Raw genomic sequence first — 17,150 nt, forward strand, 5'->3', positions numbered from 1 at the left:
TGTCGACACAACGTACCGACACACAGCACACACACTGCTCTGACAGAGGACAGGACCCCACTAGCCCTTTGGGGAGACAGAGGGAGAGTTTGCCAGCACACACCAGAGCGCTATATATATACAGGGATAACCTTATAAAAGTGTTTTTCCCTTATATAGCTGCTGTATTGATTAATCTGCCAAATTAGTGCCCCCCTCTCTTGTTTTACCCTGTTTCTGTAGTGCAGGACTGCAGGGGAGAGTCAGGGAGACGTCCTTCCAGCGGAGCTGTGAGGGAAAATGGCGCTTGTGTGCTGAGGAGATAGGCTCCGCCCCCTTCTCGGCGGCCTTTCTCCCGCTTTTTTAAGGAAAAACTGGCAGGGGTTAAATGTATCCATATAGCCCAGGAGCTATATGTGATGTATTTTTCGCCATCTAAGGTGTTTTTATTGCGTCTCAGGGCGCCCCCCCCCCCCAGCGCCCTGCACCCTCAGTGACCGGAGTGTGAAGTGTGCTGAGAGCAATGGCGCACAGCTGCGGTGCTGTGCGCTACCTTATTGAAGACAGGACGTCTTCTGCCGCCGATTTCCCGGACCTCTTCTGTCTTCTGGCTTTGTAAGGGGGCCGGCGGCGCGGCTCTGGGACCCATCCATGGCTGGGCCTGTGATCGTCCCTCTGGAGCTAATGTCCAGTAGCCTAAGAAGCCCAATCCACTCTGCACGCAGGTGAGTTCGCTTCTTCTCCCCTTAGTCCCTCGGTGCAGTAAACCTGTTGCCAGCAGGACTCACTGAAAATAAAAAACCTATACTTAAACTTTTTCACTAAGCAGCTCAGGAGAGCCACCTAGTGTGCACCCTTCTCGTTCGGGCACAAAAATCTAACTGAGGCTTGGAGGAGGGTCATAGGGGGAGGAGCCAGTGCACACCAGGTAGTCCTAAAGCTTTTACTTTTGTGCCCAGTCTCCTGCGGAGCCGCTATTCCCCATGGTCCTTACGGAGTTCCCAGCATCCACTAGGACGTCAGAGAAATGTTATTTCAAAATATTGCTAATTGTGTAAAAAAAAGTTTAAAAAAATTACACGTGAATTCCATCCATAAACTTAAGGGCCCCATACACTAGGACGATTTTACACGATTTCATACAGTTCCGATATTTCCGTCTGATATATTGTATGAGATTGTGTACAATCGTATGTGTTTTAGATCGTATCCAATCTGATGCGCGTCCCCGTGGCTGTCGGATAGGATTCCCTAGGTCGTTGGTGCTGCACTACTGATATATCGGAATTGGATGGAATCGGATGAATAAAGTGTGTTTTTTGTGCATGTGATATATCGCAGGGAAGTGCGACTGGCATTCTCAGGACACTCCCAGCTACGGGGTAGCCCTCTATCTAGCCCATCAGATATATCTCATGGTACAATTGTATGTCGTACGATATATTGCATGCGATGTATAGCGGCTTCATCAATCGCATGTGATATATCTTATGCAAAAATAGCACAAAAGTACCAAATCGTATGGAATCACTCCCGGGAAGGTCCCGGGGGAGTTCAAGGGAAATTACATCCGACTTCAGCCTCAGACATATCGTTGTAGTGTATGGGGCCCTTAACCGCTATGCATTGTAGAGTTTTATATACTGTTTCTGAGAGGGGGGGGGGGGGAAGTGCCGTAAACCTTTACCGAAAGTCTCTAAAATGCCGGCGCAGTATTGATGCGTCATTGCTATGTGAATGTACAAGGCTTGCGCGTCACCTCTTTTCTGTGAGATCAGAAGTCATCCCTGTCTTCCAGCTGGGCCCACACTAATACTGTATGGCGAGTAAGTGTCCTACTATTCTTTATAATCAGCAATCTGCAAAGTCCTGAGCTGAAGATATCCAGTAGTAAAATACAAGAGGAAACCCCTACAGGGAGGGAGAGGGACAGTTCTGCAGCGGAGATTCTCAGGACTGGGGTATAAATAATTACATTTCACTGGGAAGTTCCTTTAGACTTACATTGGATGATATTTTCTAATTCTGCATTACAGGAACATGCAGGTGTAAGAGAAGGTTCATCGGAAAGTAGGAACGACAGGTAATTAGAAACCAGTGATATTTAGGAAAATATTCCCCATAGGAAATAATGCTGACTGAAATTGTTGCTTATAACAAGAAATTGGACAATAAAGGGTTCAATTAAGATTGCACGCAATTCAGCCGCATTCCGCACTCGCCAATAAATGTGAGTGTCCTCCTGTACCCAGAAATGGGCGCATTTGTGCCACCGTCCCCATCCATCCGCCAGTGAAGGTAGACGCCATTACTAGGAGTGTGGATTTTGCAACAGCCCTATCCTGGTGCACTGAGATCCATCTTAAATCAGAAGCATTTCTGCCCGTGCACTCTGTAAAGCCTGTAATTCCGTCTTTTCATGCCCACGGCACACTTACCCTAAGTGCAAACGCCATGTTGACGCCGCGTTACACCCTCAAATCCTCAAGTGGAAATTTGCATGGCTTGAATTCAGCCAGAGTTGCTGGAAGTTGCGTGAACTGCCACCAATGCACGCGCAGTCACTAAACATCGCGAGACCCGCCCACAGAACAGACCTGCACGACACCCTGAATCAGCCCCTGTGCGTCGCAATGATCGTTGAAACAAACCAAAAATAGTAAAAAGCATTTATATTATAATATAAAATGGCAACAACATAAGTAATCTCTCGCCACTACAACACAAATTACCACGTCATGTTTTAATAAACAAGTAGAATTAAAAATACTCAATAGTGACATTAGAAGGTAAAGTCATAAAAAATATAGAATTATGATGGAGTAAACGACTGCTCACACATCTACAATGCTGTATAATAAGCCAGTAATAATAGCACTGTATCCTATTTAAATACATAAGACACGAAATAGCAATAGACTTTATTTTATGCAGCATTTTCACCATACATACTGTACAGAAGAACATTTGGGTACGGATCATCAGATCTACATGAAAAAGTTCTACAGGCATTACGTCGACCAATAATGGTCGACGCGCATTAGGTCGACAGGGTCAAACGTTGACACGAGTTAGGTCGCCATGACAAAAGGTAGTAGGAAAGGTCGTCACGGACAAAAGGTCGACACGTGAAAAGGTTGACCTGATAGGTCGACACAGCGTTTTCGCATTTTTTGGGGGTGTTGTTTTCACAATCGAATTATGTCCACCTAGAGCCTGGATACAAGAACATATTACCCCCAGCTCTTCTGTAAAGATACGCCTTCAGATCAGACTCAGCCATATAAAACTTTACAAATAAATATATGTATAAAATATTTTATTTGTTTAAAATCTGTAGTGCTTAAGTAATGCTGCATAGTCTGGATTTGTGACACGAAACCGCGCCGTATATACTAAACATGGGTCGTTGTGTCGCCATCGGTTACACAATAACATCTATCCTCATCAATAGAACATTAAGGTCCTCCCCGGTTACCGGGAGCTAAAATATTCCTCAAACAGCTGGTAATACTCCTCGTTGTCTATAGAGATATTACAATATACTGTATACACGCATGCAATATATGTAACATATATGTTTTTGAGTCAACTTTAATAAAAAAAACTATTCCGCATAGGCTCTTAGCATATTATTAATGCAGTTCATTTTGTAAGGAAATGTTTTTGACAAAGAGGTCCATGAAACCTTCTAGATCTTCTTCTGATCTGTAGGCCACAAGTCCCCCTTTGTTGGCCCATCTGTCCGCTCCCCTTGCTCCTTGCACATCGGAATTGTACAGGACGTGCGGCCTTGCGGTTAGCTTATTGCTCTTCTGCACCGATCGGAGGCACTCTGAGAGTTCTAGCATTCCGCCTCCCAGCGATTTCAGGATGGCATGAGGAGCACAGGTATCCCACTTGAAGGTGGTGTCTTCTGAGAACACATAGAAGTCCACAAGCCCTTGGATGACACAGAGACATTTGTATCCTGCGCCGGCAGCAAAGTGCATGTTTCCGCTGCACACCGTAGAGAGAGCGCTGAGAACACTTTTTGTTTCTGCAGAACTGGTTACTGCGGCGTAGGAGCGCGTTCCACGTACGGCAGGCGCTGGAGAGCCACATTCCACTCTGTGGTCCGTTAGGCCATTGCTAGAAGATGGCTGCAGGGAACAGATGTTGGAGCCCATATAGGATAAGCCCCAGTACCACTGACCTTTCCACCTACAAAAAAAAAAAAAAAAATGTACACAAATAAATTAAGCGAAACGCGTTGTGCTCATTATCATGCTTCTTTATAACAGACACTGTTAGTCATATGTACTAAGTGGAGAGTTTTTGTGGGATTGTGGCGTTCTACTCCCAAGGTTGCATCCCGCAGATTTACTAAATGCCAAACAGACACAATCCTGGCAAAAATTCCATACTTTAGAAAGGAATAGAAACTAAAAAACAGACCTTTGCCATTATAAGTATAGACATCCCAGATTTACTAAGTGTCGGGTTTAGAACCTAACGCAAACCTGAATGAAAAAATAGGACGTAGTTGTGGCAGACAAACCAGTGCTGTGTAAGCTATCTGGCCAATCAGAAGGTCAGGACTGACAATACACTTATAATGAGGTCAATCATTATGTACCATAAGGAGGCAGAGAACACGGATAATTCTCTTATGGAGGAAAATATTACTATAACAATACATTAGGAGCACAATTACTTATTAATCATATTAAAAAGGGACAATGAGGTTATTCAGGTTTGTTAGCAAACCAAAAAAAGTTAGCAATTGGGCAAAACCATGTGCACTGCAGGTGTGGCAGATGTAACATGTGCAGAGAGAGTTAGATTTGGGTGGGTTATATTGTATTACTGTGCAGGGTAAATACTGGCTGCTTTATTTCTATACTGCAATTTAGATTTCAGCTTGAACACACCCCACCCAAATCTAACTCTCTCTGCACATGTTACATCTGCCCCACCTGCAGTGCACATGTTTTTGCCCATTTGCTTAATTTTTTGGTTTGCTAACAAACCTGAATAACGGCCAATGGCCCTCATTCCGAGTTGATTGCTCGCTAGCTGTTTTTAGCAGCCGTGCAAACGCATAGTCACCGCCCACGGGGGAGTGTATTTTCGCTTTGCAAGTGTGCGAACGCCTGTGCAGCAGAGCTGTGCAAAAAAATTTTGTGCAGTTTCAGAGTAGGTCTGAACTTAGCCCTTGTGATCACTTCAGTCTTTTTGGTGCCGGAATTGACATCACACACCCGCCCTCCAAACGGCCGGACACGCCTGCGTTTTCCCTACCACTCCCACAAAACAGTCAGTTGACACCCATAAACGCCCTCTTCCTGGTAATCTTCTTGCGATCGGCTGTGCGTATGGATTCTTAGTTAAATCCATAGCTCAGAAAAGATCCGCATTGTACCCGTATGATGCGCGTGCGCATTGCGGTGAATACGCATGCGCAGTAGAGACTTGATCGCAGCGAAAATCGGCAGTGTGTGATCAACTCGGAATGACCCCCAATATTCATTGTTTTTTTTTGTTTAAATATTTTCGTGTGCCTGGGGCAACATATATTATTTTATTATTTTATAACTGGTGCCAACATCATAAATCATACATTTCGCCCAGACATAAAAAAATAATTTTTTTTCAAACAATTGACAGTAAAATAAAACAATGTCCCCACTAATATATTAAACAGTGTTTCCCCATAAGAGAATTCCCAGTGTTACAGTATATGCCTCCTTATTCATTATATAAAGATTACCCTCATTATAAATGTATAATGATTTCCCACCGTCTGATTGGCCAGATGAATGCGGCAGCTTTGCAACAGGGTTTACACCAAATCAACGTTGGTTTGGTCAAAGCCCCATAAAATAAAAAAATAAAAACACCTTAAAAGAGATGTACAGTGATGGTGGTACACAAACAGGAATCTAATTAAACACTTATTGCTCATCAAGAGAATGGTTTGTTGGGTTAAATACAATGATGTGGATGAGATAAAAAAAAGTATTACTATAAAGGTAAATGATAAACAAAACAAAGCACAGCGCTCACCAGTGGTTAGAATATATTATTTTTACGGATGATCTAATCGTATAGCCTGTACAAAAATATAGGTGAAATATTGGATAAAACTGCAGAAAACGTCCCTTTTTCACCCCTAACTGGATACCCCCTAAGTCTAATTGGACTATATAAAAAATAAGAATTTACTTACCGATAATTCTATTTCTCGTAGTCCGTAGTGGATGCTGGGAACTCCGTAAGGACCATGGGGAATAGCGGCTCCGCAGGAGACTGGGCACATCTAAAGAAAGCTTTAGGACTATCTGGTGTGCACTGGCTCCTCCCCCTATGACCCTCCTCCAAGCCTCAGTTAGGATACTGTGCCCGGACGAGCGTACACAATAAGGAAGGATTTTGAATCCCGGGTAAGACTCATACCAGCCACACCAATCACACCGTACAACTTGTGATATGAAACCCAGTTAACAGCATGATAACAGAGGAGCCTCTGAATAGATGGCTCACAACAAGAACCCGATTAGTTAACAATAACTATATACAAGTATTGCAGACAATCCGCACTTGGGATGGGCGCCCAGCATCCACTACGGACTACGAGAAATAGAATTATCGGTAAGTAAATTCTTATTTTCTCTGACGTCCTAGTGGATGCTGGGAACTCCGTAAGGACCATGGGGATTATACCAAAGCTCCCAAACGGGCGGGAGAGTGCGGATGACTCTGCAGCACCGAATGAGAGAACTCCAGGTCCTCCTCAGCCAGGGTATCAAATTCGTAGAATTTTGCAAACGTGTTTGCCCCTGACCAAGTAGCTGCTCGGCAAAGTTGTAAAGCCGAGACCCCTCGGGCAGCCGCCCAAGATGAGCCCACCGTCCTTGTGGAATGGGCTTTTATTGATTTAGGCTGCAGTAATCCTACCGCAGAATGCGCCAGCTGAATAGTGCTACAAAACCAGCGCGCAATAGACTGCCTAGAAGCAGGAGCACCCAGCTTGTTGGGTGCCATCAGGATAAACAGCGAGTCAGTTTTCCTGACTCCAGCCGTCCTGGAAAAATAAAATTTTCAGGGCCCTGACTACGTCCAGCAACTTGGAATCCTCCAAGTCCCCAGTAGCCGCAGGCACCACAATAGGTTGGTTCAAGTGAAAACCTGAGACCACCTTCGGGAGAAACTGAGGACGAGTCCTCAACTCTGCCCTATCCATACAGAAAATCAGATAAGGCCTTTTACATGACAAAGCCGCCAATTCTGACACACGCCTGGCCAAGGCCAAGGCCAACAGCATGACCACTTTCCACGCGAGATACTTTAGCTCCATGGTTTTAAGTGGCTCAACCAATGCGACATTAGGAAATCCAACACCACGTTGAGATCCAAAAAGTGCCACAGGAGGCACAAAAGGAGGCTGAATATGTAGTACTCCTTTAACCAAAGTCTGAACTTCAGGCAGTGAAGCCAGTTCTTTCTGGAAGAAAATCGACAGAGCCGAAATCTGGACCTTGATGGACCCCAATTTGAGGCCCAAACGTCACCCCTGCTTGCAGGAAGTGCAGGAATCGACATAGTTGAAATTCCTCCGTCGGGGCCTTCATGGCCTCCCACCAAGCAACAAATTTTCGCCAAATGCGGCGATAATGTCTTGCGGTGACATCCTTCCTGGCTATGATCAGGGTAGGGATGACTTCCTTCGGAATACCCTTTTCCTTTAGGATCCGGTGTTCTACCGCCATGCCGTCAAACGCAGCCGCGGTAAGTCTTGGAACAGACAGGGTCCCTGCTGCAGCAGGTCTTGTCTGAGCGGCAGAGGCCAAGGGTCCTCTGCCAGCATCTCTTGAAGTTCCGGGTACCAAGCTCTTCATGGCCAATCCGGAACCCCGAGTATGGTTTTCACTCCTCGCCTTCTTATTATTCTCAGTACCTTGGGTATGAGAGGTAGAGGAGGAGACACATAAACCGACTGGTACACCCACGGTGTCACTAGAGCGTCCCCAGCGATCGCCTGAGGGTCCCTTGACCTGGCGCAATATCTTTTCAACTTCTTGTTGAGGCGGGACGCCATCATGTCCACCTGTGGTCATTCCCAACGGTTTACCCGCATTTGGAAAACTTCTGGATGAAGTCCCCATTCTCCTGGGTGTAGGTCGCCCATCGGAGAATCCTTGTGGCTTCTGCCATCGCCATCCTGCTTCTTGTGCCGCCCTGTCTGTTTACATGGGCGACCGCCGTGATGTCGTCTGATTGGATCAGTACCGGCTGGTTCTGAAGCAGGGGCCTTGCTTGTCTTAGGGCATTGTAAATGGCCCTTAGCTGCAGAATATTTATGTGAAGCGAAATCTCCTTGGAAATTTCTTCCCTGTGTGACTGCACCCCATCCCCGAAAGCTGGCATCCGTGGTCACCAGGACCCAGTCCTGTATTCCGAATCTGCGGCCCTCTAGTAGATGAGCCCTCTGCAGCCACCACAGCAGCGACACCCTGTTTCTTGCTAACAGGGTTATCCGCTGTTGTATCTGTACATGGGACCCGGACCATTAGTCCCACAGGTCCCACTGGAACGTCCTTGCGTGGAGTCTTCCGAATGGAATTATGCTTCGTACGAAGCTACCATTTTTCCCAGGACTCGTGTGCATTGATGTACCGACACCTGTCCTGGTTTTAGGATGTCTCTGACTAGAGATGACAACTCCTCTGCTTTTTCCACTGGAAGAAACACTCTTTTCTGGTCTGCGTTCAGAAACATTCCCAGGAACAGAAGACGTGTCGTCGGGACCAGCTGTGACTTTGGAATATTAAGAATCCAGTCGTGCTGTTGTAGCACTTCCCGAGAGAGTGCTACCCCCACTACCAACTGTTCTTTGGACCTCGCCTTTATCAGGAGATCGTCCAAGTACGGGATAATAAAAACTTCCTTCTTGCGAAGGAGTATCATCACTTCGGCCATTACCTAGGTAAAGACCTTCGGTGCCGTGGACAACTCCAACGGCCGCGTCTGGAACGGATAGTGACAGTCCTGTACCACATATCTGAGGTACTCCTGGTGAGGGGGGGGGGAATGGGGACATGCAGGTACGCATCCTTGATGTCCAGGGAGACCCTGTAATCCCCCTCGTCCAGGCTCGTAATAAGCGCCCTGAGCGATTCCATCTTGAACTTGAATCTTCTGATATAAAAGTTCAAGTATTTTAATTTCAAGATGGGTCTCACCGAACCGTTGCGGTACCACAACCACTGTGGAATAGTAACCCCTTCCTTGCTGAAGGAGGGGCACCTTGACAATCACTTGTTGTGATTATAGTGTTGAATATCCACCAACACCGTCTCCCTGGCAGAGGGAGGTGCCGGTAAGGCAGATTTTAGGAAACGGCGGGGGGAAGAACGTCTCGAACTCCAGCCTGTACCCCTGAGATACTACTTGAAGGACCCAGGGATCCATGTGAGAGAGCCCACTGTCCGCTGAAATATCTGAGACGGGCCCCCACCGTACCCGGGTCCGCCTGAGCAGCCCCAGCACCATGCTGTGGACCTACCGGACGCAGGGAGGACTTCTGCTCTTGGGAACTAGCTGTGTGTTGCAGCTTTTTTCCTCTACCTTTGCCTCTCGGCAGAAAGGATGAGCCTCTAGCCCACTTGTTTTTCTGGGGCCGAAAGGGCTGTACTTGATGATACGGTGCTTTCTTTTGTTGTGGGGTAGCCTGTGGCAAAAAAATTAATTTCCCAGCAGTAGCTGTGGAAACGAGGTCTGAAAAACTATCCCCAAACAGTTTTACCCCCTTATAGGGCAACTTCCATGTGCCGATTCGAGTCGGCATCGCCTGACCATTGCCAAGTCCATAACCCCCGTCTGGCGGCAATGGACCTAGCGCTTATTTTTGATGCCAGCCGGCAAATATCCCTCTGTGCATCACGCATGTATAAGACCACGTCTTTTATATGCTCTATTTTCATCAAAATATTGTCCCTATCCATAGTTATTTTCCGACAGGGAATCTGACCACGCAGCGGGAGCACTGCACATCCATGCCGAAGCAACGGCTGGTCGCAATATAATGCCCTAGTGTGTGACCATATCTTATAGGGTAACCTCCTGCTTTCTATCAGCAGGTTCCTTCAGGGCGGCCGTACCCGAAGACGGTAGTGCCACCTTTTCTGATAAGCGTGTAAGCGCTGTATCTACCCTATGGGGTGTTTCCCCGCGTGACCTATCCTCTGGCGGGAAAGGGTACGCTGCCAATAACCGTTGTAGAAATTATCAATTTCTTACCGGGGGAAGACCACTCTTCCTCACACACCTCATTTAATTTCTCAGATGCAGGAAAAACTACTAATAGTTTTTTCTCACCAAACACAATACCCTTTTATGTGGTACCTGGGGTATAATCATAAATGTGTAATACATTTTTCATTGTCTCAATCCTGTAACGGGTGGACCTATTTGGAGGGTACACCAGTCTCATCGATGTCGACACTGGAGTCAGTATCCGTGTCGACATCTGTGTCTGTTATCTGAGGTAGCGGGCGATTTTAGAGCCCCCCATGACATTTGCGACGCTGGAACAGGCACAAGCTGAGTAGCCGGCTGTTCCGTGTCGTCGACCTTTTATGTAAGGAGTTGACACTTTCACGTAATCCTTCCATAAGTTCAACCACACCGGTGTCGACCCCGCAGGGGGTGACAACATATTTACAGGCATTCGCTCCGCCTCCACCTCATTATCCTCCACATACCTGTCGACACAGCCGTACCGACACACAGCACACACACAGGGAATGCTCTGATAGAGGACAGGACCCCACAAAGCCCTTTGGGGAGACAGAGGGAGAGTATGCCAGCACACACCAGGGCGCTATATATCACAGGGATAGCACCTATAAAAAAATGTGTTTTCCCTTATAGCTGCATATATGTTGTATACTGCGCCTAAATTGTGCCCCCCCCTCTCTTTTTAACCCTTTCTGTAGTGTATTAACTGCAGGGGAGAGCCAGGGAGCTTCCCTCCAACGGAGCTGTGAGGGAAAAATGGCGCCAGTGTGCTGAAGGAGATAGCTCCGCCCCTTTTTCGCGGACTTTTCTCCCGCATTTTTATGGAATCTGGCAGGGGTTAATATACATCCATATAGCCCTGGGGGTTATATGTGATGTATTTTTGCCAGCCAAGGTGTTTATATTGCTGCTCAGGGCGCCCCCCCCCCCCCAGCGCCCTGCACCCTCAGTGACCGGAGTGTGTGGTGTGCATGAGGAGCAATGGCGCACAGCTGCAGTGCTGTGCGCTACCTTGGTGAAGACTGATGTCTTCTGCCGCCGATTTTCCGGACCTCTTCTTGCTTCTGGCTCTGTAAGGGGGCCGGCGGCGCGGCTCTGGGACCGGACTCCGAGGCTGGGCCTGTGTTCGGTCCCTCTGGAGCTAATGGTGTCCAGTAGCCTAAGAAGCCCAAGCTTCTTCTCCCCTTAGTCCCTCGATGCAGTGAGCCTGTTGCCAGCAGGTCTCACTGAAAATAAAAAACCTAAAACTAACTTTTTCTAAGAAGCTCAGGAGAGCCTCCTAGATTGCACCCTGCTCGGTCGGGCACAAAAATCTAACTGAGGCTTGGAGGAGGGTCATAGGGGGAGGAGCCAGTGCACACCAGATAGTCCTAAAGCTTTCTTTAGATGTGCCCAGTCTCCTGCGGAGCCGCTATTCCCCATGGTCCTTACGGAGTTCCCAGCATCCACTAGGACGTCAGAGAAAATAAGATTTTACTTACCGATAAATCTATTTCTCGGAGTCCGTAGTGGATGCTGGGGTTCCTGAAAGGACCATGGGGAATAGCGGCTCCGCAGGAGACAGGGCACAAAAAGTAAAGCTTTTCCGATCAGGTGGTGTGCACTGGCTCCTCCCCCTATGACCCTCCTCCAGACTCCAGTTAGGTACTGTGCCCGGACGAGCGTACACAATAAGGGAGGATTTTGAATCCCGGGTAAGACTCATACCAGCCACACCAATCACACCGTACAACTTGTGATCTAAACCCAGTTAACAGTATGATAACAGCGGAGCCTCTGAAAGATGGCTTCCTTCAACAATAACCCGAATTAGTTAACAATAACTATGTACAACTTATGCAGATAATCCGCACTTGGGATGGGCGCCCAGCATCCACTACGGACTCCGAGAAATAGATTTATCGGTAAGTAAAATCTTATTTTCTCTATCGTCCTAGTGGATGCTGGGGTTCCTGAAAGGACCATGGGGATTATACCAAAGCTCCCAAACGGGCGGGAGAGTGCGGATGACTCTGCAGCACCGAATGAGAGAACTCCAGGTCCTCCTTAGCCAGAGTATCAAATTTGTAAAATTTTACAAACGTGTTCTCCCCTGACCACGTAGCTGCTCGGCAAAGTTGTAATGCCGAGACCCCTCGGGCAGCCGCCCAAGATGAGCCCACCTTCCTTGTGGAGTGGGCCTTTACAGATTTAGGCTGTGGCAAGCCTGCCACAGAATGTGCAAGTTGGATTGTGCTACAGATCCAACGAGCAATCGTCTGCTTAGACGCAGGAGCACCCATCTTGTTGGGTGCATACAATATAAACAACGAGTCAGATTTTCTGACTCCAGCTGTCCTTGCAATATATATTTTTAATGCTCTGACAACGTCCAGTAACTTGGAGTCCTCCAAGTCACTTGTAGCCGCAGGCACTACAATAGGCTGGTTCAGATGAAATGCTGACACCACCTTAGGGAGAAAATGCGGACGAGTCCGCAGTTCTGCCCTGTCCGAATGGAAAATCAGATATGGGCTTTTGTAAGATAAAGCTGCCAATTCTGACACTCTCCTGGCAGAAGCCAGGGCTAGAAGCATGGTCACTTTCCATGTGAGATATTTCAAATCCACCTTTTTTAGTGGCTCGAACCAATGAGATTTTAGGAAGTCCAAAACCACATTTAGATCCCACGGTGCCACTGGAGGCACCACAGGAGGCTGTATATGCAGCACTCCCTTAACAAAAGTCTGGACTTCAGGGACTGAAGCCAATTCTTTTTGAAAGAAAATCGACAGGGCCGAAATTTGAACCTTAATAGATCCCAATTTGAGACCCATTGACAATCCTGATTGCAGGAAATGTAGGAATCGACCCAGTTGAAATTCCTCCGTCGGAGCACTCCGATCTTCGCACCACGCAACATATTTTCGCCAAATTCGGTGATAATGTTGCACGGTTACTTCCTTCCTTGCTTTAATCAAAGTAGGAATGACTTCTTCCGGCATGCCTCTTTCCTTTAGGATCCGGCGTTCAACCGCCATGCCGTCAAACGCAGCCGCGGTAAGTCTTGAAACAGACAGGGACCCTGCTGAAGCAAGTCCCTCCTTAGAGGTAGAGGCCACGGATCTTCCGTGATCATCTCTTGAAGTTCCGGGTACCAAGTCCTCCTTGGCCAATCCGGAACCACTAGTATCGTTCTTACGCCTCTTTGCCGTATAATTCTCAATACTTTTGGTATGAGAGGCAGAGGAGGAAACACATACACCGACTGGTACACCCAAGGCGTTACCAGCGCGTCCACAGCTATTGCCTGCGGATCTCTTGACCTGGCGCAATACCTGTCCAGTTTTTTGTTGAGGCGAGACGCCATCATGTCCACCATTGGTCTTTCCCAACGGGTTACCAGCATGTGGAAGACTTCTGGATGAAGTCCCCACTCTCCCGGGTGAAGATCGTGTCTGCTGAGGAAGTCTGCTTCCCAGTTGTCCACTCCCGGGATGAACACTGCTGACAGTGCTATCACATGATTCTCTGCCCAGCGAAGAATCCTTGCAGCTTCTGCCATTGCCCTCCTGCTTCTTGTGCCGCCCTGTCTGTTCACATGGGCGACTGCCGTGATGTTGTCCGACTGGATCAATACCGGTTTTCCCTGAAGCAGAGGTTCTGCCTGGTTTAGAGCATTGTATATTGCTCTTAGTTCCAGAATGTTTATGTGAAGAGACGTTTCCAGGCTCGTCCATACTCCCTGGAAGTTTCTTCCTTGTGTGACTGCTCCCCAGCCTCTCAGGCTGGCGTCCGTGGTCACCAGGATCCAATCCTGTATGCCGAATCTGCGGCCCTCCAATAGATGAGCACTCTGCAACCACCACAGAAGAGACACCCTTGTCCTTGGAGACAGGGTTATCCGTAGGTGCATCTGAAGATGCGACCCTGACCATTTGTCCAACAGATCCCTTTGGAAAATTCTTGCGTGGAATCTGCCGAATGGAATCGCTTCGTAAGAAGCCACCATTTTTCCCAGGACTCTTGTGCATTGATGTACAGACACCTTTCCTGGTTTTAGGAGGTTCCTGACAAGCTCGGATAACTCCTTGGCTTTTTCCTCCGGGAGAAAAACCTTTTTCTGAACCGTGTCCAGAATCATCCCTAGGAACAGCAGACGAGTTGTCGGCATTAACTGGGATTTTGGAATATTCAGAATCCACCCGTGCTGTTTTAGCACTTCTTGAGACAGTGCTAATCCCATCTCTAGCTGTTCTCTGGACCTCGCCCTTATTAGGAGATCGTCCAAGTATGGGATAATTAATACGCCTTTTCTTCGAAGAAGAATCATCATCTCGGCCATTACCTTTGTAAAGATCCGAGGTGCCGTGGACAATCCGAACGGCAGCGTCTGAAACTGATAGTGACAGTTTTGTACAACGAACCTGAGGTACCCCTGGTGTGAGGGGTAAATTGGAACGTGGAGATACGCATCCTTGATGTCCAAGGATACCATAAAGTCCCCCTCTTCCAGGTTCGCTATCACTGCTCTGAGTGACTCCATTTTGAACTTGAACTTCTTTATGTACAGGTTCAAGGACTTCAGATTTAGAATAGGCCTTACCGAGCCATCCGGCTTCGGTACCACAAAAAGAGTGGAATAATACCCCTTCCCTTGTTGCAGAAGAGGTACCTTGACTATCACCTGCTGAGAGTACAGCTTGTGAATGGCTTCCAACACCGTCTCCCTTTCGGAGGGGGACGTTGGTAAAGCAGACCTCAGGAAACGGCGAGGTGGATCTGTCTCTAATTCCAACCTGTATCCCTGAGATATTATCTGCAGGATCCAGGGATCTACTTGCGAGTGAGCCCACTGCGCGCTGTAATTTTTGAGACGACCGCCCACCGTCCCCGAGTCCGCTTGAGAAGCCCCAGCGTCATGCTGAGGCTTTTGTAGAAGCCGGGGAGGGCTTCTGATCCTGGGAAGGAGCTGCGTGTTGCTGTCTCTTCCCTCGACCTTTGCCTCGTGGCAAATATGAATAGCCCTTTGCTCTCTTATTTTTAAAGGAACGAAAGGGCTGCGGTTGAAAAGTCGGTGCCTTTTTCTGTTGGGGAGTGACTTGAGGTAGAAAGGTGGATTTCCCGGCTGTAGCCGTGGCCACCAAATCTGATAGACCGACTCCAAATAACTCCTCCCCCTTATACGGCAAAACTTCCATATGCCGTTTTGAATCCGCATCGCCTGTCCACTGTCGCGTCCATAAAGCTCTTCTGGCCGAAATGGACATAGCACTTACCCGTGATGCCAGTGTGCATATATCCCTCTGTGCATCACGCATATAAAGAAATGCATCCTTTATTTGTTCTAACGACAGTAAAATATTGTCCCTGTCCAGGGTATCAATATTTTCAATCAGGGATTCTGACCAAACTACCCCCGCACTGCCCATCCAGGCAGTTGCTACAGCTGGTCGTAGTATAACACCTGCATGTGTGTATATACTTTTTTGGATATTTTCCATCCTCCTATCTGATGGATCTTTAAGTGCGGCCGTCTCAGGAGAGGGTAACGCCACTTGTTTAGATAAGCGTGTTAGCGCCTTGTCCACCCTAGGAGGTGTTTCCCAGCGCTCCCTAACCTCTGGCGGGAAAGGGTATAATGCCAATAATTTCTTTGAAATTATCAGCTTTTTATCAGGGGCAACCCACGCTTCATTACACACGTCATTTAGTTCTTCTGATTCAGGAAAAACTATAGGTAGTTTTTTCATACCCCACATAATACCCTGTTTAGTGGTACCTGTAGTATCAGCTAAATGTAACGCCTCCTTCATTGCCAAAATCATATAACGTGTGGCCCTACTGGAAAATACGGTTGATTCGTCACCGTCACCACTGGAGTCATCGCCTGTGTCTGGGTCTGTGTCGACCGACTGAGGCAAAGGGCGTTTCACAGCCCCTGACGGTGTTTGAGTCGCCTGGACAGGCACTAATTGATTGTCCGGCCGTCTCATGTCGTCAAACGACTGCTTTAGCGTGTTGACACTATCCCGTAGTTCCATAAATAAAGGCATCCATTCTGGTGTCGACCCCCTAGGAGGTGACATCCCCATATTTGGCAATTGCTCCGCCTCCACACCAATATCGTCCTCATACATGTCGACACACACGTACCGACACACAGCAGACACACAGGGAATGCTCCTAATGAAGACAGGACCCACTAGCCCTTTGGGGAGACAGAGGGAGAGTTTGCCAGCACACACCAAAAGCGCTATATATATATCAGGGATAGCCTTATAATAAGTGCTCCCCTATAGCTGCTTTGTTATATAAAAATATCGCCATAAATTTGCCCCCCCTCTCTGTTTTACCCTGTTTCTGTAGTGCAGTGCAGGGGAGAGACCTGGGAGCCGTCCTGACCAGCGGAGCTGTGAGAGGAAATGGCGCCGTGTGCTGAGGAGATAGGCCCCGCCCCTTTTCCGGCGGGCTCGTCTCCCGCTATTTTGAGAAATCAGGCAGGGGTTAAATATCTCCATATAGCCTCTAGGGCTATATGTGAGGTATTTTTAGCCTTTATAGGTACTCATTTTGCCTCCCAGGGCGCCCCCCTCCCAGCGCCCTGCACCCTCAGTGACTGCCGTGTGAAGTGTGCTGAGAGGAAAATGGCGCACAGCTGCAGTGCTGTGCGCTACCTTTAGAAGACTGCAGGAGTCTTCAGCCGCCGATTCTGGACCTCTTCTGTCTTCAGCATCTGCAAGGGGGCCGGCGGCGCGGCTCCGGTGACCATCCAGGCTGTACCTGTGATCGTCCCTCTGGAGCTTGATGTCCAGTAGCCAAGAAGCCAATCCATCCTGCACGCAGGTGAGTTGACTCCTTCTCCCCTCAGTCCCTCGCTGCAGTGATCCTGTTGCCAGCAGGAATCACTG

The 17,150-nt window shown here is 47.9% G+C and overlaps 1 protein-coding gene across 1 annotated transcript in view; it reads right to left on the reverse strand.

Annotated features, from left to right (window-relative positions):
- Positions 1 to 3,283: 3,283 nt before the first annotated feature.
- INPP1 (inositol polyphosphate-1-phosphatase) overlaps positions 3,284 to 17,150 on the reverse strand; it is a 57,625-nt gene continuing 43,758 nt past the window's right edge. Inside the window, exon 6 of the mRNA XM_063932741.1 lies at positions 3,284 to 4,182. Within this exon, the coding sequence (XP_063788811.1) occupies positions 3,615 to 4,182 (568 nt within the window). The 3' untranslated portion in view covers positions 3,284 to 3,614. The remainder of the gene's footprint in view (positions 4,183 to 17,150) is intronic.

This window comes from Pseudophryne corroboree, chromosome 7 (genome assembly GCF_028390025.1).
Source record: "Pseudophryne corroboree isolate aPseCor3 chromosome 7, aPseCor3.hap2, whole genome shotgun sequence".
Classification (NCBI taxonomy): domain Eukaryota; kingdom Metazoa; phylum Chordata; class Amphibia; order Anura; family Myobatrachidae; genus Pseudophryne; species Pseudophryne corroboree.